The 26,861-nt window shown below is 55.9% G+C and overlaps 8 protein-coding genes across 8 annotated transcripts; 4 read left to right on the forward strand and 4 right to left on the reverse strand.

The window, feature by feature from the left end:
- The first annotated feature begins 73 nt into the window (after nt 1-73).
- Nucleotides 74-3,925, forward strand: LAESUDRAFT_812043 (AIP3-domain-containing protein). Its single transcript, XM_040914372.1, has 4 exons — nt 74-317; nt 367-545; nt 599-2,091; nt 2,159-3,925. Exons 1-4 carry the CDS (start codon nt 168-170, stop codon nt 3,433-3,435), a joined length of 3,099 nt encoding a protein of 1,032 aa, XP_040765106.1. The 5' UTR covers nt 74-167; the 3' UTR covers nt 3,436-3,925.
- A 957-nt stretch (nt 3,926-4,882) lies between these two features.
- Nucleotides 4,883-6,026, forward strand: LAESUDRAFT_724817 (uncharacterized protein). The gene has a single exon (XM_040908701.1). The coding sequence runs from the start codon at nt 5,167-5,169 to the stop codon at nt 5,926-5,928; it is 762 nt and encodes a 253-aa protein (XP_040765107.1). The 5' UTR covers nt 4,883-5,166; the 3' UTR covers nt 5,929-6,026.
- Nucleotides 6,027-6,471: 445 nt separating this feature from the next.
- Nucleotides 6,472-9,228, reverse strand: LAESUDRAFT_812045 (uncharacterized protein). Its single transcript, XM_040914373.1, has 7 exons — nt 8,980-9,228; nt 8,684-8,927; nt 8,541-8,603; nt 8,065-8,483; nt 7,566-8,009; nt 7,440-7,501; nt 6,472-7,372 (listed from the first exon to the last, which is right to left on the reverse strand). The coding sequence occupies exons 1-7, from the start codon at nt 9,034-9,036 to the stop codon at nt 6,631-6,633; spliced, it is 2,031 nt and encodes a 676-aa protein (XP_040765108.1). The 5' UTR covers nt 9,037-9,228; the 3' UTR covers nt 6,472-6,630.
- A 257-nt stretch (nt 9,229-9,485) lies between these two features.
- Nucleotides 9,486-10,567, reverse strand: LAESUDRAFT_724821 (uncharacterized protein). The gene is made up of 4 exons (XM_040908702.1): nt 10,289-10,567; nt 10,100-10,231; nt 9,708-10,033; nt 9,486-9,645 (listed from the first exon to the last, which is right to left on the reverse strand). Exons 1-4 carry the CDS (start codon nt 10,311-10,313, stop codon nt 9,535-9,537), a joined length of 594 nt encoding a protein of 197 aa, XP_040765109.1. The 5' UTR covers nt 10,314-10,567; the 3' UTR covers nt 9,486-9,534.
- A 673-nt stretch (nt 10,568-11,240) lies between these two features.
- LAESUDRAFT_724824 (uncharacterized protein) lies at nt 11,241-12,010 on the reverse strand. The gene has a single exon (XM_040908703.1). It carries the CDS (start codon nt 11,696-11,698, stop codon nt 11,369-11,371), a length of 330 nt encoding a protein of 109 aa, XP_040765110.1. The 5' UTR covers nt 11,699-12,010; the 3' UTR covers nt 11,241-11,368.
- Nucleotides 12,011-13,799: 1,789 nt separating this feature from the next.
- LAESUDRAFT_107527 (uncharacterized protein) lies at nt 13,800-15,476 on the forward strand. The gene is made up of 6 exons (XM_040901187.1): nt 13,800-13,841; nt 13,902-14,102; nt 14,194-14,270; nt 14,334-14,469; nt 14,527-14,856; nt 14,919-15,476. Exons 3-6 carry the CDS (start codon nt 14,233-14,235, stop codon nt 15,372-15,374), a joined length of 960 nt encoding a protein of 319 aa, XP_040765111.1. The 5' UTR covers nt 13,800-13,841; nt 13,902-14,102; nt 14,194-14,232; the 3' UTR covers nt 15,375-15,476.
- Nucleotides 15,477-21,144: 5,668 nt separating this feature from the next.
- LAESUDRAFT_698641 (thiolase) lies at nt 21,145-23,095 on the reverse strand. The gene is made up of 5 exons (XM_040906350.1): nt 22,772-23,095; nt 22,426-22,714; nt 21,982-22,368; nt 21,601-21,927; nt 21,145-21,541 (listed from the first exon to the last, which is right to left on the reverse strand). Exons 1-5 carry the CDS (start codon nt 22,889-22,891, stop codon nt 21,417-21,419), a joined length of 1,248 nt encoding a protein of 415 aa, XP_040765112.1. The 5' UTR covers nt 22,892-23,095; the 3' UTR covers nt 21,145-21,416.
- Nucleotides 23,096-25,630: 2,535 nt separating this feature from the next.
- Nucleotides 25,631-26,642, forward strand: LAESUDRAFT_651147 (kinase-like protein; the record flags this gene model as incomplete). The annotated part of the gene is made up of 4 exons (XM_040904286.1): nt 25,631-25,834; nt 25,891-25,959; nt 26,013-26,222; nt 26,274-26,642. 4 exons carry the CDS (start codon nt 25,631-25,633, stop codon nt 26,640-26,642), a joined length of 852 nt encoding a protein of 283 aa, XP_040765113.1.
- Between the last annotated feature and the right edge of the window lie 219 nt (nt 26,643-26,861).

Below are 26,861 nucleotides of genomic sequence, written 5' to 3' on the forward strand. Positions count from 1 at the left end.
GTCGAACTGGCGCGCAAACAAGAGTCAACAACGCGGTGGATGAGATGTTTACGTAAGCGTGGCTGCTGTTCTCGAAAGACACGCCTTGGGTGCGAGTCGACCACACCTTTGCTCTGGCCATAACCCTCTCCTCTGCCTCGTGCAGGCCCCCGCTTTCCCCTCTCTCCATGTCTTATTCAAGACACGCGCAGTCGTCGTCACACTCCTCGCGGCGCACGAACCAGTCCGTCTCGTCTGTCACATCCGCAACTTCAGTATCATCATCCCGCAGCGAGCGAAGCGAACGGAGCGAACGTTCTGCTCGGTCTGGCTCCAGCGTATGTCACACGAGTCTATCTGGGGTGTATGTCCTGACATTTGTACTAGCCTGCCGTTGAGACGGCCGTTACTCGGCTGCTCGTCTCGATCAAGCAGCTCCTCGAGTCCCTCACAAAATGGAGCAGGCAGGAAATCATTGAGACCGAAGTCAGCGACGTCTATGTCCGGCTGGGCAACGACTTTAACGCGGCAGTGGCTGCGTTTGCTGCATTCAATATCCAGATGCAGTGAGTGCCCGTACTGCTGCGTGCGCGTGGGTTCACTTCTAATGATCGTCAAGCGAACTCATGACGGTTCCGGATGAGCTTCGCAACGTGCTCGAGACCTGCCTATCCGAAGACGCCACACCTGAGAACTTGGACATCTACCTTCCTGAAGTCCGAAGGATCATCACGAACTTGCTCCAAGGTTTGCGAGGCAAGCAAACCCTCTACCGGAGCGTCGTCTCAGATCACCGACAACGGTCATCCGGTACTGCAGCTGCTGAGGGCGAGCACAGGTCACGACGCGGCGAGAGAGGCTCAAAGCGCGAAAGCGACACGCTGTCGCGCACGCCAACGATACGATCCACCGCAGATGCTCCCGACAGCGTCGCCAAACGCACTGTAAGCTCATCCGGCCGACGGTCCCACAGCCAATCTGCATCTACCAGCTCAGAGACATATGGCAGTCCGCGGGAAGGGCAGGCGCAATCCAGCCGGACATCAACACCATCGCACACGCCTTCGCGGTCACAAACCGCGGAAAGCAGTGGCTGCAGTCCCTCTCGCGCGCGATCCGCCTCGGCAGTGGATGCATTGCATACGAACGGATACCACCCAGAAGAAGACGACGACACGACGCCGAAACACCACTCACTGCCTGAACCCGAGTCGGAACCGATGCCGAACCCACATCCGCCGCAACAAGTGCCAAGCCACGTCAAGCGATATTCTCTCGTCGACCGACCTGTCTCCTCTCCAACACCGCCGCCCACAGTCATTATCGATGAAGCCCCATCCGACGAGCGCCCCACTCCAGAACCCATGTCCCCAGCTCAGACACCCCCAGAGCTACCGTCCGACAACCAAACCTTGGAGACACCAGGCGTGCAAAACTCACTCGCAGCGCTGAGGAACCGCGATGCGCTGGAACGGCGCGCGTCGAAGCGGTTCTCCACTTACAACATCTCCAAGATGACCGGCGGCTCAGGGCGGGAACGGCCTAGTGCGAGCAGCAATCTGAACCGACGGTCATTGGCGGTCTCGTCTGCACTCAGCCCGGGAGAGCTAGCTGTGCTCACGGAGGCGGACGAGGACACACCGACGGTGGTGCATCGGAAGAGGACCAGAGGCTCGCAGCGATCGCGAAATCCTTCGCCTATCCACGAAGAGGACGAGACGCCCCCAGTGCCGCCGTTACCTATACAGCAGCCCTCACTTAAGGTCCCGTCGTTGCCTATCGTTGAGAACGAGACGTCGGACGAGGCTCCGCCACCGCTGCCTGCAAAGGGACCGACGGCGACGCCCTCGGACGAGCAGGCTCCCACAGAGTACTCGCCGCGCTCCTTCCCAGTCTTCTTACAGGTCGGCCGAGAGGTGAAGAAGGCAATGCTGGAACCTGGATTATCGGTCTCGAGTCTCCGGGTGCTGTTCGTTGACAAGTTCGCGTACAACCCAGGACAGGACAACTTCCCTGCGATCTATATCCGGGATCCTCAGAGCGGCGTGCAGTATGAGCTCGAAGACATGGATGAGATCCAGCCGAAGTGCCTGCTGTCGCTGAACATTGAGCGTAAGTAGCAGTCCATCAATCTCTAATACAGATGTGCCAGATCCACTGATGGACCGTGTCATTATAGCCCTTGATCAGATCAAACAGCATATCGACTCCCAGATCTCGTCGCTATCGCAAGACATCAAGGATCTCCGCACTATGGTCGCTAGCAACCGTCGGACGTCGAATCCACCACCACCCATGATCATTGCCCAGCCTCTTGCCGAGAACGCGCCGGCGACGGCACGCCCGACAGATCGCCAGTTCCGCCACATTGCACGGCGCCTGTCGAGGTTCCTGCCGGATGACGCCAAGTCGCCTGTGGAGGAGGAGCCTGTGACGCCGCAGCATACGGGGACGTCGTCGATCCAGGTGCAGATGACGGGCACGTCGGTCATGTCCGAGTTCACGACGCGGGTGGTGTCGGACTTGAAGACGCAGTTCGACGAGGTGCAGAACCTGCGGCGGGACCTGGGGATCATGCGGCAGATGTACACCGAGTTCATCAAGCAGACGAAGGAGTCGCTGGGCGCGCTGCGCTCGCAGACGCAGAACGTGCGGCAGCTCGCGACGCAGAAGGTCGGCGGGGCGCGCGCGTACATCAATGATGGGAAGGCGAAGCTGGACTCGCGGAGCCAGAACGTGCTGACGAAGATGGAGGAGCTGCAGGACACGGTGGAGAGCATCAAGGACGACGTGCTCAAGCGGAACATATCGCCGAAGCCGCATGTGCTGAAGAACGTCAAGGGGGACATGGAGGCGGTGGCGACGGAGCTGCAGAGCCTGAAGGAGCACATCCAGACGGTGAAGCCGATGTGGAAGAAGACGTGGGAAGAAGAGCTGCAGAACATCGTCGAGGAGCAGCAGTTCCTGCAGCACCAGGAGGAGTTCCTGAGCGACCTGCTGGAGGACCAGAAGGCGGTGGTGGAGGTGTACGGGCACGTGGAGAAGGTGATATCCCTGCGGGGCTCTGCCGCTGCGCGAGCGAGCCGGAGCAAGAGCTTCAGGCCGCCGCCGATGGACGAGGGCCACACGGGGTTGAGCACGGTGATGCTGGAGATCCGGGGGGCGGCTGTGGACCCGGAGCGGCGGATGAAGGCGATCGCCGCGAACGAGAAGATACGCGAGAAGGAGCTCGCGAGCCGGTCGGACGAGTTCCAGTCTGAGCTGAGCGGGTTCGTCGGGGGGAAGAAGCTGAAGATGACGGGGGGGACGGAGGAGACGGAGCGGGTGAGGCAGAAAAGGAACGAGCAGACGCTCAAGGCGATGTTTGGCCCCTCGTCGGGCACGGCTTCGCCGATGTCTGCGCCGAACTCGATGCCTTCTTCGCCGGTCACGTCTGCGCCTATTTCTACCGAGTGAGATGTCTGGCTTGCATGCTTGCAGTTGGACGCGTGCGTGATCTGAGCCCGAGCCGAGCCTGGCATGCTGCCGGCTAGGAGGGCTTTAGCGGACATGCCGCCCACATGACGGGCGGCTGCGAAGGCGGACTGCCCGCCGGTTTATTGGCTGTCGCGCGCGTCGCGACGGTATTCTCGATTAATCGTTGTGATATATCTAGTGGTGGTCTCTCTCAGTTCCATTATGTGGCTCTTTATCGCTCGTTGTAAACTCGCGCGCAGGGCGTACGAATGGCTTGCTTTGGGATCGTTGCTTGCTAGACTCATGCATGTTAGGTCCATACCATTTCTTTCTTTCGATTTGCCGCTGCAGGTGTAGCACAATTAATTACGAGTTATTAGGCTCGTGTTCGGGCGAGCACCATCGGATCGTTTGAATTTCCTCTCGTGTAGCCGAGTCGCCAGTTGGTGGCGACGTGGTTCGATAATGGCATATAGACCAGAGTCCATGCTCTAGTGAAGCTTTGTGCGTGAGACCATACAGTGGGCAGTTCTGCAGAATGCGCGTGTAGCCATGATCGACGCGCGAAACCTGACCAGGACAGCCGAAAAAACCATCTAAGCAGTTACCTTGGCGTCACGCGTTTATGCGAGGTTTGATTGCGTCTAGCGAGAGCTAGGGTGTTTGCATAGACCGGGGAAGCCGCCACTTTACCTACATGAAAACTTTATCAATTATCATGTCGCTCCCAATCCGCGGCCGTCAGATTGGAGGCGACAAGGTAGGATGCATCCCTTCTGGGCCGCGGACGGCGATCTCCGAGCTCGAGGGCCAGGCTGAGACGTAGCGGATTTTTCAGGGGTACCAGCTGTCGAGATCGCGGTGAGGATGGTGCCGATGTGCGTGTGGTAGATTCGAAGCCAGAAGGCGAGAGATAATGCTCGCCATGTGCTGGAGGAGAGGGTGCGCTCTGAGTGAGCATCGGTTGCCGTAATTACTTCCTTCGTTGTAAGATAGCCTTGATGTAAAACTTTGCATCAGCTGATTACCTGAATGTATTGCGATAGTGCACGTCTAGACGTGTTGCGTATATGAGCTGATTCTCCTCGGACGGGCGTAGGGAAGGTGGACGCGTCGAGTCATATCGCGTGCCAGAGTTGCACGTTGCTGTATACCCCGACGCGTTTGAGGCGTCCCTGACTTTCGATGCAAATGTGGACAGTGGATTTTTTCCGATTGCCAAAGTGTGCATGTCGCGTGGACGACATTCTGTTCTAGTTCCGACGCAACACCGCGCACGATAAGGTACAATTGATACTTACCCACTCTTCCGGTTCCATGCCAGAGCGGGGGCAAGGCGGACGTTCCTCTTCGTTCTCATCAACAGATCGAGGGTGAGTTCTGCATGGCGAGCCGAACAAAGAGCGACCCGCGAGCGACGGCCAATTTGATCTGGACAGTGCGTGGAGTAGAGGGAGGATCAAAAGAGGAGAGGACGATGATGGCCGGGCTAAGCGGACGCGCCATCAATCTCGCACGAAATCTCGATCACGTCCCCCTCCACCCCGCCATCGCCATCTTGATATCTCCCGCCGTCGCCTCGGGCAATGCACCACACTCCCTGGACAAAGATCCCCTCGAGCTCCCTCCCCTCCGACAGCATCCCCCCCGCGAACGCCAGGCAGTCCCCCTCCCCCGCGACCGTCGGCGGCAAGGGCAAGCGCGAAGTCCGCAGGCTCCAGAAGCTGCACGATGCTCTCAAGGGCTCGACCGGGAGAGAGAAGGACCCAAAGGGCGGGTGCTTCTGTCAAGGTACGTCCTCCCCTTCTGCGCTCGCGTCTTCTTCGCATCGAAACACCCGCAGCGCGCATGCACGCTCTATCGCCGTACACACCCATCTGCCGCCACTGCGGCCTCATCCTCTGCGCGCTCCACCACCCTTCCTACGCCTGCCCCTCCTGCGCGGCCCCGCTCCTAACCCCGCCCGCACGCGCCGCCCTCCTCCGCACGATCGACACCCAGATAGCCGACACCCTCGCGCACGAAGCGGCCGAGCGCGCTCGTGCGCTCGAGGAAGCCCGCACCGCCGCGGGCGCGTTCCCCGCGCTGTCTGCCCTCACAACTAAAATCGCCGCCTCCGACGCACTCGTCGCGCACCCCGTGAACCAGTCGCACAAGGTCCTCTCGCTCAATGCAAAGACGAAGAGGGTCACCGTGGCTTCGTACCCGTCTACGCCTGCCATCTCCCGTTCGGCGTCGCGCGAGCGGCAGAAGGGAAAGGAAAAGGAAGAGCAGGAGACGCGCGTCCCGCCCCCGCCCAAGGAGGTCCCGCATGTGAGTAGCGATGCGCTGGACCCGCTCCGGCCCTGGGCGAACCTGCGCGGCGGGTGCGTGACCTACGTCCCTCTGCCGAAGGCGAGCGAGAGCGGCGCATCCAAAGGCAGCTCGAGAAGGAGGGGAAGGGGGAAAGGACATGGGTCTGGTACGCGAATAGAGAAGAAGGAGAATCAGTAGCGGGCAACGTGACTCGCCCTTCCTACGTATGTATGGTAGGACGGGCCCCCTCGAACGGCAGCGGCTCATTAGGAGCTGGCTGATGCTGCCATTATCCCACTGGCTATGCTATCCTCTGCGCACGGGTGAAACATCGCATCGCATCGCACACGTCCATAAGAGCGACATGTAATGTACTTACATTAAACCACACAGTGTTCGCGAACCGCAGAATCTGGACGCGATGCGATGGAAGTCGAAGCTCTGCCCACAAATGAATACGGCTCATCTGGATCCTGGCCCGTGCCGTACTTCTTGCATTTTGCGGCATGCCGTCACAGGGCTGCTCTTCTCACCTGCAGGGCGACGTGGGCATCCTCGTACTTGGGTTCAGACCACCTGCACACGTCGGGCAGCAACCATTGCATCGCGCGACGCGTCTTCACACACCGTCATGCGCCTTTTCTTCCTCACCCTTACCCTTCTCCGGCGCGTTCCTGGTGAGAACGACGCACCTCCCACGCAGCCATGCCATCATTGCACATTGCACCATGCGTCACTGGTCTGCAAACGGAAAAAACGCACTCGCACGGATCTGTATCAGGAAGAACGCACACCTCCGAATAACCACACACCGAACACCGAACACCGAACAGAAAAAAGGTTCATCGTTCAGGTGTAGCTAATTATGTTACATCGCACAACGCAGGCACAACCTTGAGCTTATCCACCATCGTCTCCATTCCCGGCCCCACTATTGTCAGCGTCCGCGTCCGCATTCGCGTCCGAGTCCTCCGCGCCCGCGTACACCACCGCCCGCAGATCCTCCATCACCTCCCTCAGCTCACCCAGCTGCGTATCCTTGTCGCGCAGCTCCTCCCTCGCCGCCGCCAGCTCCCTCTCGATCGCCTCCATCCGCCCTCCCTCCACCGCACCGTGCTCGTGTCCCGGGATCTCCTGCTCGAGGTTGAGGGGAGAGAGGAGGGAGGGCCAGTCCGGGAGTAAATCTCCCAGCGGGGGCGAGGATACCGAGGGTAACAACCACGAAGGGATGTCCGGGCTAAGGTTTGTCGGCGGCTCTGGTGGACCTTCCGAGGGGGCGGCGGTCTCTTGCGGCAAAGACCGTCGAGCTTCAGGTTCATGCACGGAGAGAATTGTAGGCAGCAGGGGCGATGCTAGATCCATGGGCTGTTCTTCATCGCCGTTCAGCAGGTTCCCTGTCCATACGGCTGATGCCGCCCTAGTCCCAGTCCCGGCCAGCGCGGGCGCGGGCTCCTCCAGCGCATCAGTCTGCACCGCGACGTCCTCGGCGGCTGCGCTGGCGTCGACCTTCGGCGGATTCGTCGCCTCCTCCAATTCGAGCCGCAAACCCGCAATCTCGTCGCGGAATTCACGCTCGCGTGACTCGGCGAATTCCCGCGTTCCACGAATCGCGCGCTTCAGTCCGTTCACCGTTTCCTTCAGCCTAGCGCAGAGTCGCGGTGGGTAAAACATTCAGGCAGAACGCGAACGCGAACCGTTTAGGCACTCACCTCTCACACTCTTTGTCACGTTCCTCATCGCCATTAGGTTCTTTGACAGCACCGTTCAGATTCTAGAACAATCAGGCGGTGATCAACAGCGGGAGAAGGACCAAGGATCAGCGATAGGCGGTTCACCTTGTCCTTGCCATCAGCCAATGTGGTTTTCAGCGCATCGCGCTCCGCGTGGAACGCGTCAATTTGCGACGAGAATAATTTGATCTCGTCGTTCAGGCGTTGCAGCTCTGGCCAGCGTTCGAGCAAGCTGTCAGGTGGGTTTGGCGCGGTGGCCGCGGCCGCGGCGAGGTTGAGCGGGGGGAGGGTGTAGGGCGAGGGGGATAACTGGGCCGAGCGGGCGTGCAAGCCTGGGCTGGGTGGGATGCTCACCACGGGAGATAGTTGCGAATGCACGTTTTGGACGGCAAGGTAGGTGTTACCGGCAGCGACTGCTTCGCTGGTGCGCATTGGCTCTGCAGGGGGAGACTTTCCTGCCAAAAGCGAACTTACAGCAGTAGAGACGAGGCTCGGAGACGAGTTGGCGCGGCGCGTGGAAGTGCTCTCGCTCAGCCGGGCATGTTCCAGCTGTTAACACGTAAGTAATCACCTACAAAGATAGAGGCACAGGAGAAGGACGTACGCGCTCAGATATGCCCTTTACCTCGGCTTCCAGCTCCCGGTTCCGCGACGCGGAGATTTCGAGGATCTGGACCGCTTGTTCCTGCGTGTACCGCAGTGGCTTGTGAGATGATGCTCGCTCCCGGTCGCTCGTTGTTGGTCGCCCTGGCGAACGCGTTTCCCCATGGAGTAATAGCTCGTCCTCTAAAGGCTCCGGTGGAGATGGGAGGTGGGCATCACGGGCTTCGAGCTCTGCCTCTCTGCGCGCGAGGCGGGCGGTGAGCGATAGGACCTCGGCCTCGGCGTGTTCGCGCGTCTGTGCGTGCGCGCGTCGCTCTGATTCGAGCTCGGACCTCAGCGATGCGACGATGGCTTTGGCGTAGTTCAGTGTGTCAGCGTCAGCTTGCTCTGCGTTACCGGTGGTGCGAGTGGGAATGGGGTCTGCGGAGAGATGTGTCATTTCAGGGGATACCCGACGGTTCGGGTAGGGTGACGAACCTAGAGGGGTCATCAATGTCAGACGACTGTGAGGCCACAACGAATAGTCGTTCGCAGCCTCAACTGGGATGAGATCAGATTAGGCAATGAAACTACGACGCCCGCAAGCTACGCCCAAGCACGTACGATATACCTGGACACACCTTTCTCTAGCACCACGGCCAGTGCCTCTCGTATATCATCCCAGTCCCCCTGGGCCTCCTTGATGTACCGAAGGCAGCGCTCGAGCTTGTCGCGCACCCGCTCGCCGCTGCGCCTCTCCGCTTCGATCTCCTTCCTGTGCGTGATGTGCAGCGAGTCGATGGTGTCGAGTGCGGATAGCAGCCTAGCGTGCATCTGAGATGCGTGGGTGGCAGTGAGCTGCAGCTGGAGCTCGAGTGCTGCGATCTGTAGGGACCCATCTGCCGTTGATGCGAGCATGCAGAGATTGATGGCTCACCTGCGCATCTCTCTCCTCGATCACCTTTGCGAGATCTTGATGTCGCTTGTTACCCATGCGACAGCCGAAGTTATGAGAATAATAGATTTGAGAGCAAAACGACCGAGACTGAATAGAACGAACGGTAAACTAGCCCTTGTGATGTGGTTCAGATATACACGTAAATAGGATAAATACAGCCCGAGAGTCTGCACGGGATGTGGAAAGGAGTTGCGCTCGCAAGAGTTGGGTGGCGGAGGGAACAACAGCGCTGGGGCCCCACAAAGGTCAACAAAGCGTGAGATTTCTTATTTGGCCGGCGCCGCGGTGATGCCGCGACGGTGGCGAAAGGACATGATCTGTCTCCACAACGATTGATGCGATGTATCGTAGTTGCGGTGAGAGATGGAGAAAGTCAAAGGAGATAATGGGGTCTTTAAGCGTGCGAGCTGCACACCATCTTCCTCCCACGCCTCAGTCATATTGACAACCACAAATGAAAGCTTATATCCAACAATAGATACAGCATTGCACAGGATCTTTACATCGATGATACGTATGAGGTGAATGCGGTACTTAGGTCTGCAGCTCATCTGTCAGTTCCCGCAAATAGGATATACCAACTGATTCTCCGGGCCCATCGAGCTTATCCCAACTGCGAAGCTCCGATACGGCCCATTTCCACTTCTTACGCACCAAAATATCACATCAGCAATCAAGGTTGCGGGCGTTGAGTAAGATGTACGTACAATGTACTTTACGAGTTCCTTATCGTGCGGCATGACACGCTTCCACTCGTCGGGAGGCCCGCAAAATATCCGATACGAGTCCAGCGCATATGGCCCGCTTCCAGGAAGGTGCGACGCACATGTAGGTGGATAGCGCTGTCTGACCTTCTCGAGAAGGCCCGTCTCGCTGGACAGCATCCGGGCCTGCACGTAGCACCGCGAAGGGCGCAGCGCGCCGGGCTGCGGGGGGTCGGACACGTATGCCTGCGATAGCGCTATCAGGCGCTTCGTGCGAGACTTTCCGAGCCCGAGGTGCGTGATGAGCCGTTCTAGAGCATCCGGGCTCGCTATAAATATCTCCACGAATAAGGGGCGCTGTCAGGCGTGCTAGCAGCGAAAGTGGCTATGCGAACCTTGGGCGAGAGCGGGTGCGGTGGGCCAGCGCGCGGTGAGGTCGAAGAAGGTCGGGACGGCGTGCCGTCCTGCGGTTTTGTTCAGGAGCGCGACGGCCACCAGGACTTTCCACGGGTCGTCCGCTACGTGTTCTGCAGGCAGACGGGCGCGGTGAACACGGAACTTACCTCGGCCATCACGGTTCTCACCTTGGATCAGAATTGGTTTTGCCATGTACAAATCATGATATGAGCTCACGAAGAGGTCATGGAACCGCCGAAAAGCCGCGTTCCGCAGCAACAGCTGGATCTCTTCGGAAACAGCATCAGCAGATGAGTTGGCACTCTCTGCCAAGTCATCACGCGCAATCACATCACTAGAATACGTTGATTCGGCTCGGATTCTGGCGCCAGAGTCCGCCGCCGAGAAGTAGCAAGAAGTTACGAGTGCGTCTGATATCTCCTTGTCATCACCTGCCGGTGTCGTGCCCTGGACGTTCTCGTGCCTTCGTTCGGTCTTATTGAAATACGGTGAGCAAACTGAACGGCGAGAAGGTGGGGTCCATTGCGCGTGGTGGCCAGAGAGGGCTGGTGGCATAAAGCAGGCGAACCTAATGAAGACAGGCGCTCGCGAGCGCCCGAGTAGTAGTAAATAGGCGCTGAGAAGGTGTTTCATGTGTGAATTCGATGTGCCTCAAGGCCTCGCTCGCGGATCAGACATCAGGATATCCTAGTATTCGTACACGCTTCTGAGCACTAGTACCTATCATAATCGACGGTGGACGTTCTACAAGGAATCCCTGCGGTGCCGCACAGCCGCATGCATAGCTCCACTCCACCGGTGCTCTGTAGACGCCTCTCATCCACATCCACTCTATTGATGTACGGAAGCGAACACATTCCGAGGGGTGACCATGCACAACGAAGACTCCCCACTGCCTCGTTCGCCGTTCGCTGAACGCGAGGGCGATGAACTTCCCATGTCATCCTAGGTCCTAGGAACCCCGAAGCCAGGTAAGGTTCACGTCCTGTTCGAATTGGGCCTCCAGGCTTGCGCATCACCTTTCCGCTTCCTTGGAGCAGTGATGCTGATGCTATCTGTAACAGGGAGACAAAGAGCAGGCGATGCTCGGATATCTCGTACTCTGCGCCGCGGCCGCCTTGACTACCACCAATGCTCTGGCGATCGACCGGCGTGTGGTCAAGACGATGGCTGATACAGGGAAGAGTGGCTGACTTATCTGATATGCAGGCGATGCAGACACTGGACACGTTTCGTGGACCACACAGCTAATGCGATCGCAGCATTTTTGGTATTGACCCCGTCCAGATATCGCGACGCAGAGGCATGGCATCACACCACACAGCTTCTGGAATGAATAGCGAAGGTGGACTGGGGTACGTTTCCCTTGTGGTGGCAACAGAGCTTCCGGAGAGAGACCCTGTCCGAGCAGTCAGGCAATGTGTACTTGAGACACGAATCATAATAGAACCACCAATGGAAAGCAAATCCCCGGCCGCATGATATTTCCAGGAACACACGGATGAAACGCGCAAGTGGACGGATATCCAGTGCCAACCGCACATGGTGAAGACGAGAAGCCTCGCCAGGCAACGCATTCCAGACATCCATACCACTGTCCCGCGCGCGCTGCAGGCAGAAAGCATCGCCGGGATCGTTCATGCAATGAACGTGGAATCGCACGGTAACGATGTCAACGGATCGCCGACACCGTTCTGGGCTATCACGCTCGGATTAGCGACCATAGAGCGGCGTCGTCTCGTCGAACGGGCGCAAGCATCGTGAGACTCGTTCGGCCAACGGCCCCATCTTCGCTCATGATGCAGCACGAATCCTGTTCCCTCGCCCTACATCTCATTTGCGGGGGACCAGGACCTCCACGCACCGATACGAACAGAGCAAAATTGCTGATACCCACGCGCATGGGTGCGCATCATACGAACAGAGATGATAGATATGCTTGAGGCGACGGCATGATGTTCCCGCTTCGGCCAGGGCGCTGACGGCGTCCCTTCCGCGATGTCGCTCAGGCTGCAGTGTGGACGCCGGTCAATGTTGCGATGCCGTACGCTCAAGACGGGTAAATGTAGACGTACGCTGATCCTGCTCCAGGCCGAACAATGCCCGCGGGCATGCCTGGAAGCGGACAGCGTCGGCAGCTGAGACCGCCGTGCATGCATTAGGCGAGATTTAATTGTACAGGATTGATTGGTTGACGGAACTTTGTTGCAGAGGTTCCTCGCCTATCATAGACGTGCGAGAGTAATTGTGCACGATAAACTCTAACGGGAAGAGCTTGGTATCATCACTGCGAAATTATTGCAGCTGTGGGTTGGCATGTACCTTTTTTCGATTCTGATGGCATCTGGGGATCAAATTTCCGCCGAATAATAATGTCGAGCACGCTGTTGCCGCGTCAAGTCACGGAGTCCATCTGCGCTGACCGCGGACATACCACACAGAACAGAATTAATTATAGTACAGACAGCATTAGCGACGACGGTTTCAGCAAATTGAACGACTTGCGCGGAAGCCGGCGTCAAAGGGACGAGCACCCCCGGAAGACAGATGGTATCACCATCAAGGTTCGATCTGTTCATCCTTGTGGCACTGAAGAAGACGCGCTGAAACGGCTAGCTTGTGATGGACATCAGTGGGAGATTCCATCTGGGAACACATCGCAGAATGGTGAGTTCCCTATCACGATAGCCATGGCCGCGGCATTGCCTTTGTTAACACAGGGCGTGCGCCTCGTGTTCGATGGTGGAGATGATTTCCAGCGGACCAAGCGGTGCATCAGCCGGCATCAGAGAGGCGAAAAGACAGCACGTTGATGCCGGAGCTCCGCCGGTGAATCATGATGCTGAGAAGGTGAGCAGCGATGCAACGGCTGCGACTGAATGCGTGGGGAGGCGGCGCGTGCTAAGCGGTTCGGAGACGCGGCCGCATCAGGTGGGCATGAAATGGAAGGTCTATGGCCGGGGTGGACGGAAATCGGTCGCTATCTTACCGAGAGGGGGAGGAGAGTGCGGATTAGCGGACCAGAGTGGCGGGGCATGGGAAGAGGGAGGGCACGGGATTGGCCAAGGAGAGGGATTGGATCAGTCATTCAGGCGGCAGTGATGAACGCAGGATTAGTGGACGTGAGAAGAGTGTGATCAAATGCAGACCGCATTCGGAGGCAGTTCACCTTCCCTTCACAAAGGCAGCCTTGGCTCAGTCGAGCGGATCATGGGACGGCACGCACTTATCGCAGCGCGTGTGGCCGCTGGGGCGGCGTGTGCAGAGAGGCATAATGAACATCTCAGATCGAGCACGACGGAATCTGCATTCAGGGTCGTTGTGATAAGGTGATGCCGGCCGTTGATGGTGCTCGCCGGCTTCTCGCTGCTGCCGCGTGCCCACACACCGTGCATTGGGCGAGGCTCGAACGGCGGACGCAGGCGGGGGCGGGGTCGGGGTCGCTGTTGCTGCTGAATGATGGCCGAGGGGTGGCCGAGGGATGCGTGAGAAATCGCGGAGATTGAGGAATTATGGCGGCGCGTAAAGGGGATGATGGGCTGCCTGATATAGACTGGAAAGTTGATGTCGCTCGACCTCCCGGATCCTGGTTTGGGCGATTCAAGTCCTCCTCATCTCAGGCCTTTCCCGGGCGCCCGCTAGTCTTCGTGATCCTGCTCCCATCTCCCATCGTCTTCCCGCACAGCTCCTGACCGGACAGCCTTGAGAAATGCTCAACTGGTGCGCCTTTGCATATATATACCCCCATCAGTTCCTCCCTCTGACGCCACTTCCTTTCAGCGAGCCCGCCCGCTCTCCTCCCCCGCCCCTCAACGTCCCCAGCAGGCCAACAACTCCCCCGACCCCCCGCCAGCAGAACTCGTCCCCGCCATCGGCCGAGCACCCTGTCACGACCACCGCCTCTCCAACCCAGAAGCGCGTCAAGGTCGAGCCTGCTCCGCCTCAATCTACCCCCTACTCGGGATATCACGATCAGCGCCAGTGGGTTCGTCGCTTCGTACATTGTTCCTTTCACCCGATGATTGATCGTTCTGATCTCCCATATTCGCTCTTAACCCGCCCTCACTCACAGCACTACCACCACTTTTACCCGCCCCACGACTATTCGAGTATGCCCCATCGCGTCCACGGTGCTGAAAGAACCTCTGCGTTCGTCCACTCCCCTCGTCTCTCCTTCCTCGACCGCTCTGACGCGCCCCCCTTCGCGTTCAGTCACCACCCCGAAGACTCGTCCCACTACGGACGCATGCACCAGCAGCCCACCCCGCCGCCAATTGCCACTCTCCATCACTCGCCTGCCATGTCCACGTCCTCGCTTGCGAGTTCGTCCATCTCTCCCTCCCCTCCCGTAAGTTTTCTGCTGGCATCCCCGAACGTGTGCTCACGTGCATCTTAGGTCTCCCAGCCGTCCACGCCGTACTACCAGCACCCGGCCCCCATGCACCAGGCGCCGGGTTATCCGTACAACCCGAATTCGAGCATGAGCGCGCGATACGCATCTGATGCCCACCAGACCTCTCCTTACGCGCCCGCGCCACATTCCGGCCAAGTTTCCACGCGTGCCATCCGCCCGTCCTACGTCGCGTCTCAGCCTTACCCCGGTCAGGCTAACTATATCATCCACACCGATGACGCTGCGACCAAGCTCAGCGACAGGGTCCGCCGCAAGTGCTACAACTGCCGAACAACCGACACGTCCACTTGGCGCCGCTCGAGCCTCACCCCCGGTAAAGTGGTACGTACTCGGCGCCCGATCATCCCGGCGTCCTTTTTCACTGATCCTGGCTTGTCCATCAGCTGTGCAACAAGTGTGGTCTCTTTGAGCGCACGCACTCGCGCCCCCGCCCGGAACAGTTCCCCCACAAAAGAGGTCCCGTCGTGACTGCTTCCTTCAAGTCGTCCAGGACGCCCCCTCCGTCGTCGCGCCTTCCGCCCATCTCGACCCACCATATGCACGCGCTCCCGCCGCACCACGCGAACCACCCGTCGCTTATGCCCCGCGCCGACGCGATGCAGCAGCAGCAGGCTCCGCCCCCTCCGGCCCTGCAGCAGCCGCAGCAGGGAAACTACCACAACGCGAGCACGCTGCCCGAAATTCGCTCGCTGCTCAACACCCCTGCGACGGGCTCGCCGTCGTCGACGCACGAGACGCTCGACGCGCAGAACCGGCCAGCCTCGCCAGCGCAGTCGGGCACGCCCTCGGGTGGGAGCCCGAGGTCCGAGCGTCGTGATTCGTACCGCTCCACCAACTAAGCCGACGTCGGTCGCCTCTCCCTCGCTCAAAGATTTATTTATGTGTATTTCTCGCCCTCAATTACCGAAATGGCCGGATCGTTCTAGAAAAGATGCTGGTGGTTGCCGAAAGGACGCTGCTTGGTAGGGATTTGCTTGGTCGGGGCTGCGCCTCGTATCGTCTTGGGATGCGTAAAGTCACGTTGGCACGTACCGCTGCGTTGCATGCAATCTGCCGCCGCCGCCGCACGTTATAGTCTATATGCTCTTTCCTGTATCATTTCTTGTGCTCCTCGTTGTATGGTCTTTGTTATGTTTGCTCGCCAACCCGTCCGCTCCGATTCGTTGTATATCTGGCCAAAAATACATCAAGTGGTTGTAGGAGGAACGAGGCGCGTGCAATATCAGCTGTTGCGGCGTATGGATGTCCCGAGCACACACGCGTGCACGGGCGACCGTGCGAGAGCGATTAGAAATGCGCGGACGAGGGTATGATGCGACGTTCCCATCGTGCTGATGCGCCATACACGATGTCGTTCGATGCGGAAATTCGCGTGCGAACGCAGGCGGCGTCCGACGGATCTGCTTCCAATAGCGAGCCCGCTATCCTGGAGCATTAAGGCCGTGACGTGGAAGCACCCGGCTCTGCGATTACGAGGTGCTGTCGCCATATTGATATGACGAACGGAAGCACATGTTCCTTGTTCCTGGAATCATTAGTTGAGTCCACATTCTCGCTCCATAGCGTCTATTGAATAATGCGAAGCAGGCTAGCCCTTCCGATAGGCATGCGCCCATGACCGCCCGTCGCCGTATTCAGGACGGTACCACGCAATCACCGAGGGCGAGGTCGCATGCACATGGCATGACCGCGTCAACGTAATACTACGGCCAGTTGTGTCAAGCAGCGTATGGTCATGACGATGCAGTGCTGATATTTGAATCGGCCACGGGGGATCGTCGGAGGGCTGGCTTACGAACCGCAGCCACTCGAATAAGCTTCAATATTGGCCGACCTTTTGCGATAGCCCGGACGGCCTCTTGCATACGTTTGGATCGGGGTGATGAGCTGCGATTTGGCAGCATCGATGCCGCCAACCGTTGGCGTAAGTTTCCGAGTCGGACGTCTTGTGGACCGCCCACGGGACAGAATCTGTATACTGCAGCCGCCGGACACCCCGCGATATTAGTGTGTCTTGGGTTCTGGGCTCTCACACATGAAGATTAGCCAGGCGAGCGAGAGTTCGATGTCGACTCTGCCACTTCGAACCCTCGAACAGAATTCCCTAAAGAGGGTTCTGGGATCTAGGCCAGAAGGAGGTGACCATCACGGCTGTATGATAGCGTCAGCGCTTAGAGGTGCCGGCTAGCGCAAGATGCCAACGCGATTCTCCCGCGTTGGATGAAGCAGATCAATTGACGCTCGTATCGGTAATGCCTGTGAATGATGCACTGATCTGGCATAATGTCATGTCCGTTCCAGGCAGGCTCGTCCTCTGCACCCGCGTCCTATCCGAAAGGCGCGTCAACTTCTCAGCAAGAAATGCATCGTCTCGGTCTTCCAGTCAACACTCGCTAGTCATTCGCCGGCGCCAACTGGGTATAGAGTCACTCACCGAGCGGTTCCATGCCAGTGCCTGCGTCGGCACTTGCATTGCGCGATATCCAGTGTGACGCGGCGGGGAAGCTGACTGATTCCTCTGCTGCGCGCGTTGAAGTCGTCATGGTTGGTGGACTGGGCGCTAGAGATGCAAGTCCACTTCTCAACTGACCACAGTCGAAACGCAACGAACAAAATGTCCCGAGCGCTCATAGAGGAAATTTTCTTCAGTTCGTACTTCTGGCTTCAGTCAGGGCCAACGTTCGAATGGTCGCCTCCTCAATGGCTGAGGCGGTTAGATTTCCCAGCAGGTTTCAAGGGGATGGCTTCTGGCAGGCATTCTTCCAGAATAGTGGTCTCCGTCGGTCTTTGTAAACATTGATATCTTGCGATGAACGCCACGCGTTGCTGATCATCTCATACACGATACTTTTTTGTAGAAGCGGGCTTGAACCAGGTTCGTCTGGGCATCGTTCCGTATCAGATATCAGCATCACGGTCAATGCGAAAGTTGGCCGCAAATGATAAATAGGCATAAACTGCCAACAGACGTGCGAACGACCGGCGTGAATACGGAACACTCTGACCTAGAGCCATTCGACGCCGTACTATCAATGATTACGCATCGTTGCAGCCTTCCAGCCATCAAAACCATGCTTGACACGGGCGATGGCCTGGCTATGGCGCCCCAAGAGCGGTCCACGTTCTGTTGTTATCATCAGCAGTGAGTCATACATTTACGCAGCCACAAACTTTGAAGAACCATGATGAAAGGGAGGAGCTAGCTATGGCATCGCAAGAGCGGCCCACGTTCTGTCATTATCATCAGCAGTGAGGCACGCATCTACACAGCCATAAGTTTTCGCAGGCCCACGATGAAAAGGAGGAGCTTCTCACTAAATGCGCTGTTCAGGAGCAGGTACGTGACCATTACGGCAAACTGCGCAATTCATCAATGTGAATCAGCAGCTCGGCCTTCTTTATGCAGTTATCGGGCAATGTCACGCTCCGAATGTGCATGTATTACCCCGACGGGATCTCGCCGGTTCCCCGGGGGTACAGACGCGTCCATACGGGTAACCTGGTATACTCGTTTGACGGGGTGATCGAGGGTATTGACTGAAGAGTAGTCTCTCGTACCTTGGAATGCTGCTGATTGGGTCAACCAGAATAGCCTCTTGGTCAGTTCCCTGGGCTGCCGGACATACCACGACCGTTAGCATGGATGCCAATTGCACGTATGAGTCAGATGAGGTTCGCTGCACAGAACACATTCGCAAGTTGTCATGCGATCGATCTAATAGTGCGTGGTTCGCGGATTACGCTCTCTTGGCTCGTAGATTTCAGTTTTCGATAGACTGGCGGCAGTGAATGACTCACGTTCCTTATGCGGGTGTTCTATCATCAGTGTAGAACTCTATCGGCGGTATCGAAAGCATCATTCGCCGAGCCAAAGAGATGGAAAGGAGCTGTTCGTGATGCTGTGATTGGTCATATTCATTGCATTGACAGGAGTTATATCACCTGTCGATGCTCAGAATGCGATTCAATCACGAGCCTGTCCCAGTCAATTGAAAAGCGTGCCTGTATGCACAGTTATACGGTATGAAGAGTCGGCCGATAGCTGAGGGGGGCGATAAGGGCGTTCCGCTGCATCCGTTTAAATTAAAGAGCCACGCATTCATTGACAGTACGTTAGATTGGAAGTGCTAACTAGAAACATACACGAGAGTAGCGCAAATGTGCCAGGATCTGATTAGCCGCTCCCCAGTAGAAAGTCGGAAGCAAACGGCATGCCCAGTTCATGGCTTCCGAAGAATCCCTCTGCTCGATCATAATCCCAAGAAAAATTGGGACCGAAGGCCAGCCGTTTCTTGAAGCACGAAAACTTTCCAGGCCAGCTTCGGGTCGAGTTGACTGTGGAGAACTCGTAAACGCCAAGGGCGCCTTTTTATAGTCGCGCTCGCGGGGTGGTCCGTGCGCGGGAACCGCGCACCGTTATATAGGCGCTTAGTCTGGCGTTTGTCTTTTCATCGAAAGTTATCACCTTGCGGGTTGATATTTGGGGTGCCCTTCCTGTGCTGCGGCCTTTTGGCTCAGCGAATACGGGGGAACCTTGAACCGTACGTGAGGGAGAACGAAACCCTCCATCTCAAGATCGTGCCGACGCATGCTCAAGTTGACACGGCCCGTAATGGAGGGATACTCTAGTTCCGCACCGCTTCAGATTTTGTCACACAATACATCATGTTTTCCACGAACGTGTTCCTTTGATATTGTGAACCTCGCGAGAACGCATTGTCGCACCATCATCAACATCTTCAGCTTCCCGATGAGTACGATGCATGACATGCATCTACGATCATTTCGGTAAGCATCTATGAATGGGATCATTTGTCAGATGAATCGATGATATATCAGTCTATTCCAGCGGTCCAAGCAACCCAAGTGGAGCACAGCGCTACTTTCATATGCAAATGAGCTTGGAACACTGATCTGATTTTGAGCATATTTGGCAGATTGACTGTAAAATGAGATCGAAGCTAGCCAATTTCAACTGTTAGTCCCGACTGCATCAACGTAACTCATCACTATCACAAACAGGATTGATTCCACCAGTCAAAATCTAAGTTTCATGCGGTGATAGTGCTCTTCCAACAACTCGTAATCAATTGCTTGACAGAGATCTCAGGGCAAGTTGTCATTCAGTTCGTGGAACAGTCCGATCCAAACGTAGTGCTCCTTGAAGTAGAAGCTGTTCGAGCGCAAACGATATCTACGGATGAGCCAATCCAAATGCTCCCGTCATACATATTCGTACTCTTTGAGACTCAAATGCCTACAGCGATTTATTAAAACGCCCCTCGGACTGGCAGATGATCAGTCTACTTGTCTAGAACGACGGAGCAATTGTCCAAAATAGCATCATCGCTCCAGTGAAAATACCGAGTCATCCCCGAACACGAACACGGTCGACGCGACGCCCATGTATTTCAGACTCCTTCCCAAGTTCTTCCGAGGTGTACTTACAGTCTCTCGCAAACGCCATGCCGCGCTGCCTTATCCAGACGTGCATGTCTAGTCATCATCTGGCACCATACACCGTTACCAGACGTGAACCTCAATACCTTGCTGCTCTCGGTTGCTTGGCGTCGGGCTGCTGACGACTGGAACCCAACCCATTTCTATTACGTGTGCTCTTCCAGGAACGAGAGAGGACTGGGTGTCAGATTAGACGGAAGCTGCTCAACAAGTTCCACAATTCGCTCACGTCAACGTCAAACACCTCGTTTGGTGAACTTCATCCAGTCACCTGTCCTCCTTAACGATAGCCTGCTTTCATTACACTCCTACGGTCTCATACCTCCATTCCGATGCATAGGGACACTCTGTCACACAAGACGTGCGCAGCGCGCTCAATGTCTATGCTCTCTCGTTTTCTCGACAACTGGTCTTGGCCGAGATTCTACGCACTGTATGGCATACACCGTGGGCCAGGTCAGTGATTCTGCCGCACATTTTTCCCTTCCCGCTGATTCCGAAACCATCACGGATGTGCTTTTGGAAGTGCGTCTCAGCATGACCTCGTCGCACTAGCCAGGCTAACCTCGTCTTCGTTGGCATTACTGCTCGTACTTCTAGTAGTACGGCTGGCCGACTAGATACCATGGGGAAAGGCCCTCCTTGGCCGACTTGGACGCTGAGAAATGATTAATGAGCGCTGAGCTTCATTGTTTCCCCGTCCGATGTCGGAGCAGTGCGAATGCCCACTCAGATGATGGTGCATAGGACGATGATCGCATATCAATCCTCCCGATTGACCTCGATCGATGATTCGTCCTATGCATCTCCGATACAAGTCGGTACATACCCCGGTCTTCCTCCGCGTTGTCGGACATACTATACTACACGGAGCAACTCAACATATACGTTCTGCCCACTCGCGGGACGGGCGTGCCTTTGTACTCAGAGTGATCGTCCTGTTTCTCGGCATATTCCGGTGCAGGACCAGGTCATTTCTGCACTCGCGGCCGTTTTCGCGCACTGCTTGTCGAATGTTCGATTCACGTCCCACGTTCGTTTCATCTCTAACGTCAATGGTCGAGGATACAAGATGGTGCCTCACTTGGACACTGTACATACTACTTGTTCACGCAATACCATGATCTCTTCAGCGAGAGATCATCTTGCGTGATGAATGAGCTTAGCATACTCTTGACGGTATGTACACAATCCCCATCAACGTCTCCCGATCACTCAATGAAATGTCCTATCAAAATATATCGCTACTTTCTGAATCGACGATCCATTTCAGCAGTGGTATAACAAAAAGATAGGCATACAAAGCTCAATGTCTCATTCAACGAAAACCCGTGGTATTACACCGCACGTCATGGCATACCCTCCCCCTCCTTGGTATCCGGCAAGAGGAATCAAACACACAAAATCAACATGCTCGCAGCTCACTGCTCGCTGACAAAGACAGCAGCCATGCCCATGCCAGAGCCAATGCACATACTGGTAACGAAAATCTTGCCGCCGGTCTGCTTTGCAATGTTGAGACCAGTGACAATCTGTCTGGCACCGGCTGTGAAAAAGTGCTAGTCAGCCTACAATAGCTAATGTTCGGCAACACCGGACACTCACTCGAACCAAGCGGGTGCCCTATCGCAATCGCACCGCCCCACACGTTCACCTTGTTCACGTCGATGCCAAGCTCGCGCACGACATACACCGCCTGGCTCGCGAACGCCTCATTGATCTCAAAAAAGTCAATGTCCTCCTTCTTGAGCCCGTTTTTCTCCAGCACTTTCGGAATCGCGTACAGCGGGCCGACGCCCATGATCCGCGGGGGGACGCCTACAGCCGTTGCTCCAATGAACTTGCCGAGGATGGGTAGACCCAGGCGCTGTGCAACAGAGCGGCGCGCCAGGATGACGGCGGCGGCACCATCGGACACTTGCGAAGCATTGCCTGTAACGCGTCTGTCAGCTGCGAGCCCACTAACGATATAGTCACCGAACGAACCGGCATGTGTGGTGCCATTCTTCGCGAAGGCAGGCTTGAGCTTTGACAGGCTCTCCTTCGTGACGCCGTCCCGCACACCATCATCATAGTCCACGACGATTTTGGACTCCTTGTCCGTCTTCGGGTCGATCCACGGCGCGGTGATGGGTGTGATCTCTGGCACAAAGCGGCCCTCCTTCTGCGCCTTCGCAGCCTTCTGGAATGAAGAGGCGGCGAATGCGTCCTGCACATCGCGCGAGATACCGTATTCGTTGGCAACGTTCTCGGAGGTGATACCCATGGGGATAAGGCAGTCTGCAGCGAGCTGGTTCGAAAGGACCTCCTCGGAGAAGCCATCTGGGTTGGCGGCCGCGTTATAGCCGAAAGTCATCGACTCGACGCCAGAACCTACGGGGGAACAGAGATTGTCAGCACGAGAGACCGGAGGCTCGCATAGCCACTCACCGATACCAATGTCAATCTGTCCTGAGATGATATGAGCGGCGATAGTGTTCACAGCAGCGAGACCGGATGAGCATTGTCTGTTGATGGTGACGACAGGAGTTGTGACTGGAATGCCTGCGTGGAAGCCAGCCATGCGAGCAGCGTTCGCGCCACCTCCTGGTGGGAGGACATTGCCGACAGTGACGTCCTCAATAAGTGAGGGGTCGAGGCCAATGTTGGTGTAGGCCGCGCGAAGAACACCAGAGAGAATCTCCTCCGGACGGGTATCCTTGAAAAGTCCCTTTTTCGACTAAAGGCAGACTAAATATGAGCAGTCGTCGCCGACCTGAAGTGAAGGTACGCGCACCTTTGTGATCGCAGAGCGGACGGCAGAGACGATGACGACATCATTGTCGTGCTTTGCAAGCGCCCTTGCCTTTCCCGACGAGGGGATGAGATTGGAGACTGCCTGTACAACGGAAGACATGGTAGTGATGGGAGAGACGACAGGGACGAGGAAACAAGACGAGCTGAGGGACCCGTTGATGTACCAGCTCGGCTTTGGGGACGGCCAATCACATGCCTCGGTCTTCCCCGGATGGCATCGCCGAGCACGTGTTTCTCCCCGCACTCGCTTTTCGACTCTCCTTCGACGAGTTCTAGTTTCATTCGCTTTGCTTTATTTCGACTCTCCTTCGACGAGTTCAAACACCTGCATGCTGCTGCTTTGTTGCTGGACTCTTTCGAGGCCTCGATACGCCCACAACTCTGACTGCAACAGTGGTCGGCTTGCAAGTCGTTCTCAACACCGGCACATGATTGCTCCGTATGTCTCACAAGCCCGGCGGACGTAACACTGAACGACTCATTGGGGTCATCTGCCGCTGAGCGTCTATATACTTTGTAAGATCTGTTCTCCGACTCCCTCGGTCGTCCGGTGGCCTGTAAGCTGGACCTGTTCCTGTGATTTTATTCAACGTGTTGGGTGCGACTGCGCTTCTAACATGATCACGCGAGCGTTTGTGGAGCAGCGAACGCGTCGCTGCTCGATGTTGATCTCAGGTGATTCACTGGTACGTGATAGCCTTTCATGCGATCGTAACTTGTTCCTGATTAGCGTATCGATTTGGAATGCTGTGCCGTGGCATACGTTCTCCCGTTGTTTCGACCTCCCGCCATGCAGTTCTTCGAGCAGGCCTTCATCAGCGAGAGGGAGAGGGAGAAATAGAAGGATCTCAGCACGCTGACGTATTGAATACCAGGTGATACGTAGCAGGAACATGTTTCTTTGTTGGCCCTTCCCTTGCTCTGCTCGAGGTTGCGGTGCCCGGTTGCTGTCGACCGCACGGGCGAGCAAGAGCTCGCCATGCCTTCAGCGATTACGGACGGGCTACACGGGCCTGCACGACCATTGAGGGAACTCCATCTATTGCTACGTGTGAGCTTTCTCGCCAGTATAGACCGCGAGGCTAACAATTACTATCGCACGGCAGGGGTATCCCTCACGCAGCCAAGCCACTTACCCATTGCACCCATATGTGACTCACCTGTGTGCGGCCCTCTTCATCCACAGCCCCCCGGTTAAACAAGCAACAAGCTGGAGTAGAGGTGATGAAAGTCTTTGGTCCATCTAGTTGTTTGTTATGAGCCTCATGCCTCAACTTGCTCTCTAACATTGCAACTCTTCATTCACAGCCTCCCCCCCTGGATACATGTCGATTTCACATTCATGTTATGTCACTGCTCACCGATCAATACCAACTATGAGGTGGCCATTCAATATTCAGCAACCGTACATTCATCTTCACTGTCCCACAGTTTGTCTGCAGTTTGATGTGCTATGAAATTTGCCTGCCACGGCTTGAACAGCTTATTGCATGGCATAGTGTCTTCTATACCTTCATTTATAACAATGCAAGCTGTTATTTCAATGACTTAGTACTTCTGATTGGTGAGATAACCGGTCACATATATATGGCAGCAAGGACTGGCCTGCTGCACATCCCGAAGCTAACGGACCTGGTGCACATATCTCGTGTGTATTACAAAGTGCGGCGTATGGTGTGTGTATCCCGTCGACTTTGTGACCTCTTACGACTTACGACTTACCTAGGTGGTGGTTCAACAGGCGCGTAGGGGCGTCAGCCCATGGCATGGGCGCTGATCCCTGCCGGAGAGCTTTGGCTCTGTTTGCAGAATGCGGAGGTTTACAATCTGATCCCTCGTACTTTTGTTCCTTCGCCGTCGTTGTCGTTTCCACTATCATCGTGATATAGCTCGGTATCGTTTCGCCGTTCTAGCTCTTTGCCCAACCGCGCTTTGTGGTTCTGCAGCGGCGACGGTCCTCCGCGTATCGGCCAGCCCACAGAGGGATGGGTCGACCTTGTGTTCCCGTCAAGTTCAATACGAAGCCTCAGCCTAGGCCCCCGCAATCTCAATATTCTCATTCACACGAGGTAATCGCCATCGTTTTCAAGTACTCGCTGTCACTAGAATGGCCATTGGAACACCGCTTCTAGCGTGTTCAGAAAGCGTATGCAGTGCTACGATCCAGAAAGACGAAAGAGGCCAAAAAACCAATCAAGCTAATCAAAGACATCGATCAGGTCAGCCAAGAAAGCTGGATTTCTGAGTCGTTGCTCACCGTAGAGACAACAGGCATTGCGCAAAGTCGAGAAAAGCAAGGGGCTTTCATCCGATCAAGAGGTTAAAGAACCAACCAAGCTAATCAATGACATCGATCAGGTCAGCCGAGAAAACTGGATTTCTGAGTCGTTGCTCACCGCAGAGACAACAGAAATTACGCAAAGTCGAAGAAAGCGAGGCGCTTTCATTCGATCAAGAGGTTAAAGAACCAATCAAGCTAATCAATGACATCGATCAGGTCAGCTAAGAAAATTGAATTTCTGGGTCGTTGCTTACCGTAGAGACAACAGGCATTGCGCGAATTCGAAGAACGCAAGGTACATTTATCCGATCAAGCCGTGTATCTCACAACGCTGCGACAACTCTGTGTGGTCTACAGTGAACTGCCGAAGTCAATATTACTGCCGGCGGAATCAATAGAAAGCGGAAAACTTATTGCAAGCGGGGGCATGTCAGATATCTATTCCGCAGTGTTGCGGCAAAGCAGTTCGCGACGAGTAGTTGTGGTAAAACAGGTTCGGGCTTATCCACAAGAATTGACCAAGGTTTGTGGTGATCGTCCTATCGAATGCACACTTTGATGCAAAAAAGGCTGCATGACTGCGCTTTGCAGAGTTTCTATAAAGAGGCGGCTGCTTGGAGTCACCTCAACGATCCGTATATCGTGCCGTTTCTGGGAGTGACTACCATCAAATCCCGATTGGGCCTGGTTATTGACTTTATGGAGCACGGTACGCTGAAGTCATACTTAGTAAAGCACCCGAAAAGTGATCGACATCGATTGGTAAGCAATCTTTCATCGGGTTAAATTCTCCCAAATGCCTAACTAATCCTATGCAGCTTCTTGAGGTCACATTGGGACTGCACTATCTGCATGAGCGCAAAATAGCTCACGGAGACCTGAAGCTAGTATGTTTATACAAGATGTCCATCTTATTGACCGCTGACAGCAATATCGTCAGAATAACATCTTGATAGATAGCAGCCGCTCCGCACGCCTAGCCGATTTTGGACTGGCATCGATAGTTGACCTCACAACTGATTCACGCTTGAGCCATCCGCCCGTGCGGTGGACCGCACCGGAGATTATCGACCCAGAGAGCGCCGGTTTAGAGCATGATCAAGCATCCCTACCAGCTGATATCTATGCTCTGGCTATGGTGATGTGGGAGGTGAGATCGCGGTGGCTCAGTGTCCCGTACAATGTGATAGACGTTTTGTAGACGTACACCGACAGACTGCCTTTCGACGACTGCAAATATGACGGCTGTGTCATATGGAAGGTCACCAAAGGCATCCGCCCTCAGCGTCCCAATGATGAAGAGAGTACAGAACGAGGGGTCTCTGATGCTATCTGGGTGCTGATGGAGGAGTGCTGGGAACAAGACAGAAATCTGCGTCCATCGGCTGACGAGGTTATCAATCGCTTAATTCAGATCCGCTACCCACGATGGGAGTCTGCATACTCTGAGGTCGATGATATCGCGGAGAAATGGACAGCAGCTGTCGAAAGCTGGCGTGCGTCGCTTGCAATCCAGGCAATGCGCACGAACATACGATACACTGTAGACCTATCCCGTCGTTTTCCGTAGTCGGCGGCTATGGCGCGCAATTCGAACCGTTTTATTTCATTGATCCCATACACCTTTACTGTACTGCGCAGAGATGCCATGGGACACTTGTATTGCCTCTATTCCGGACTATACTTACGTTTCACATGTAATTGAACTAACCTCCGTCCCTACTTCCCGTCCTACGATACACCTGTACCTAGCCACACCCTCGACCGCCTTCGGCGGTATATAAATTGT

The sequence above is a fragment of the Laetiporus sulphureus genome, assembly GCF_001632365.1.
Source record: "Laetiporus sulphureus 93-53 unplaced genomic scaffold LAESUscaffold_15, whole genome shotgun sequence".
In the NCBI taxonomy this organism is placed as follows: Eukaryota; Fungi; Basidiomycota; class Agaricomycetes; order Polyporales; family Laetiporaceae; genus Laetiporus; species Laetiporus sulphureus.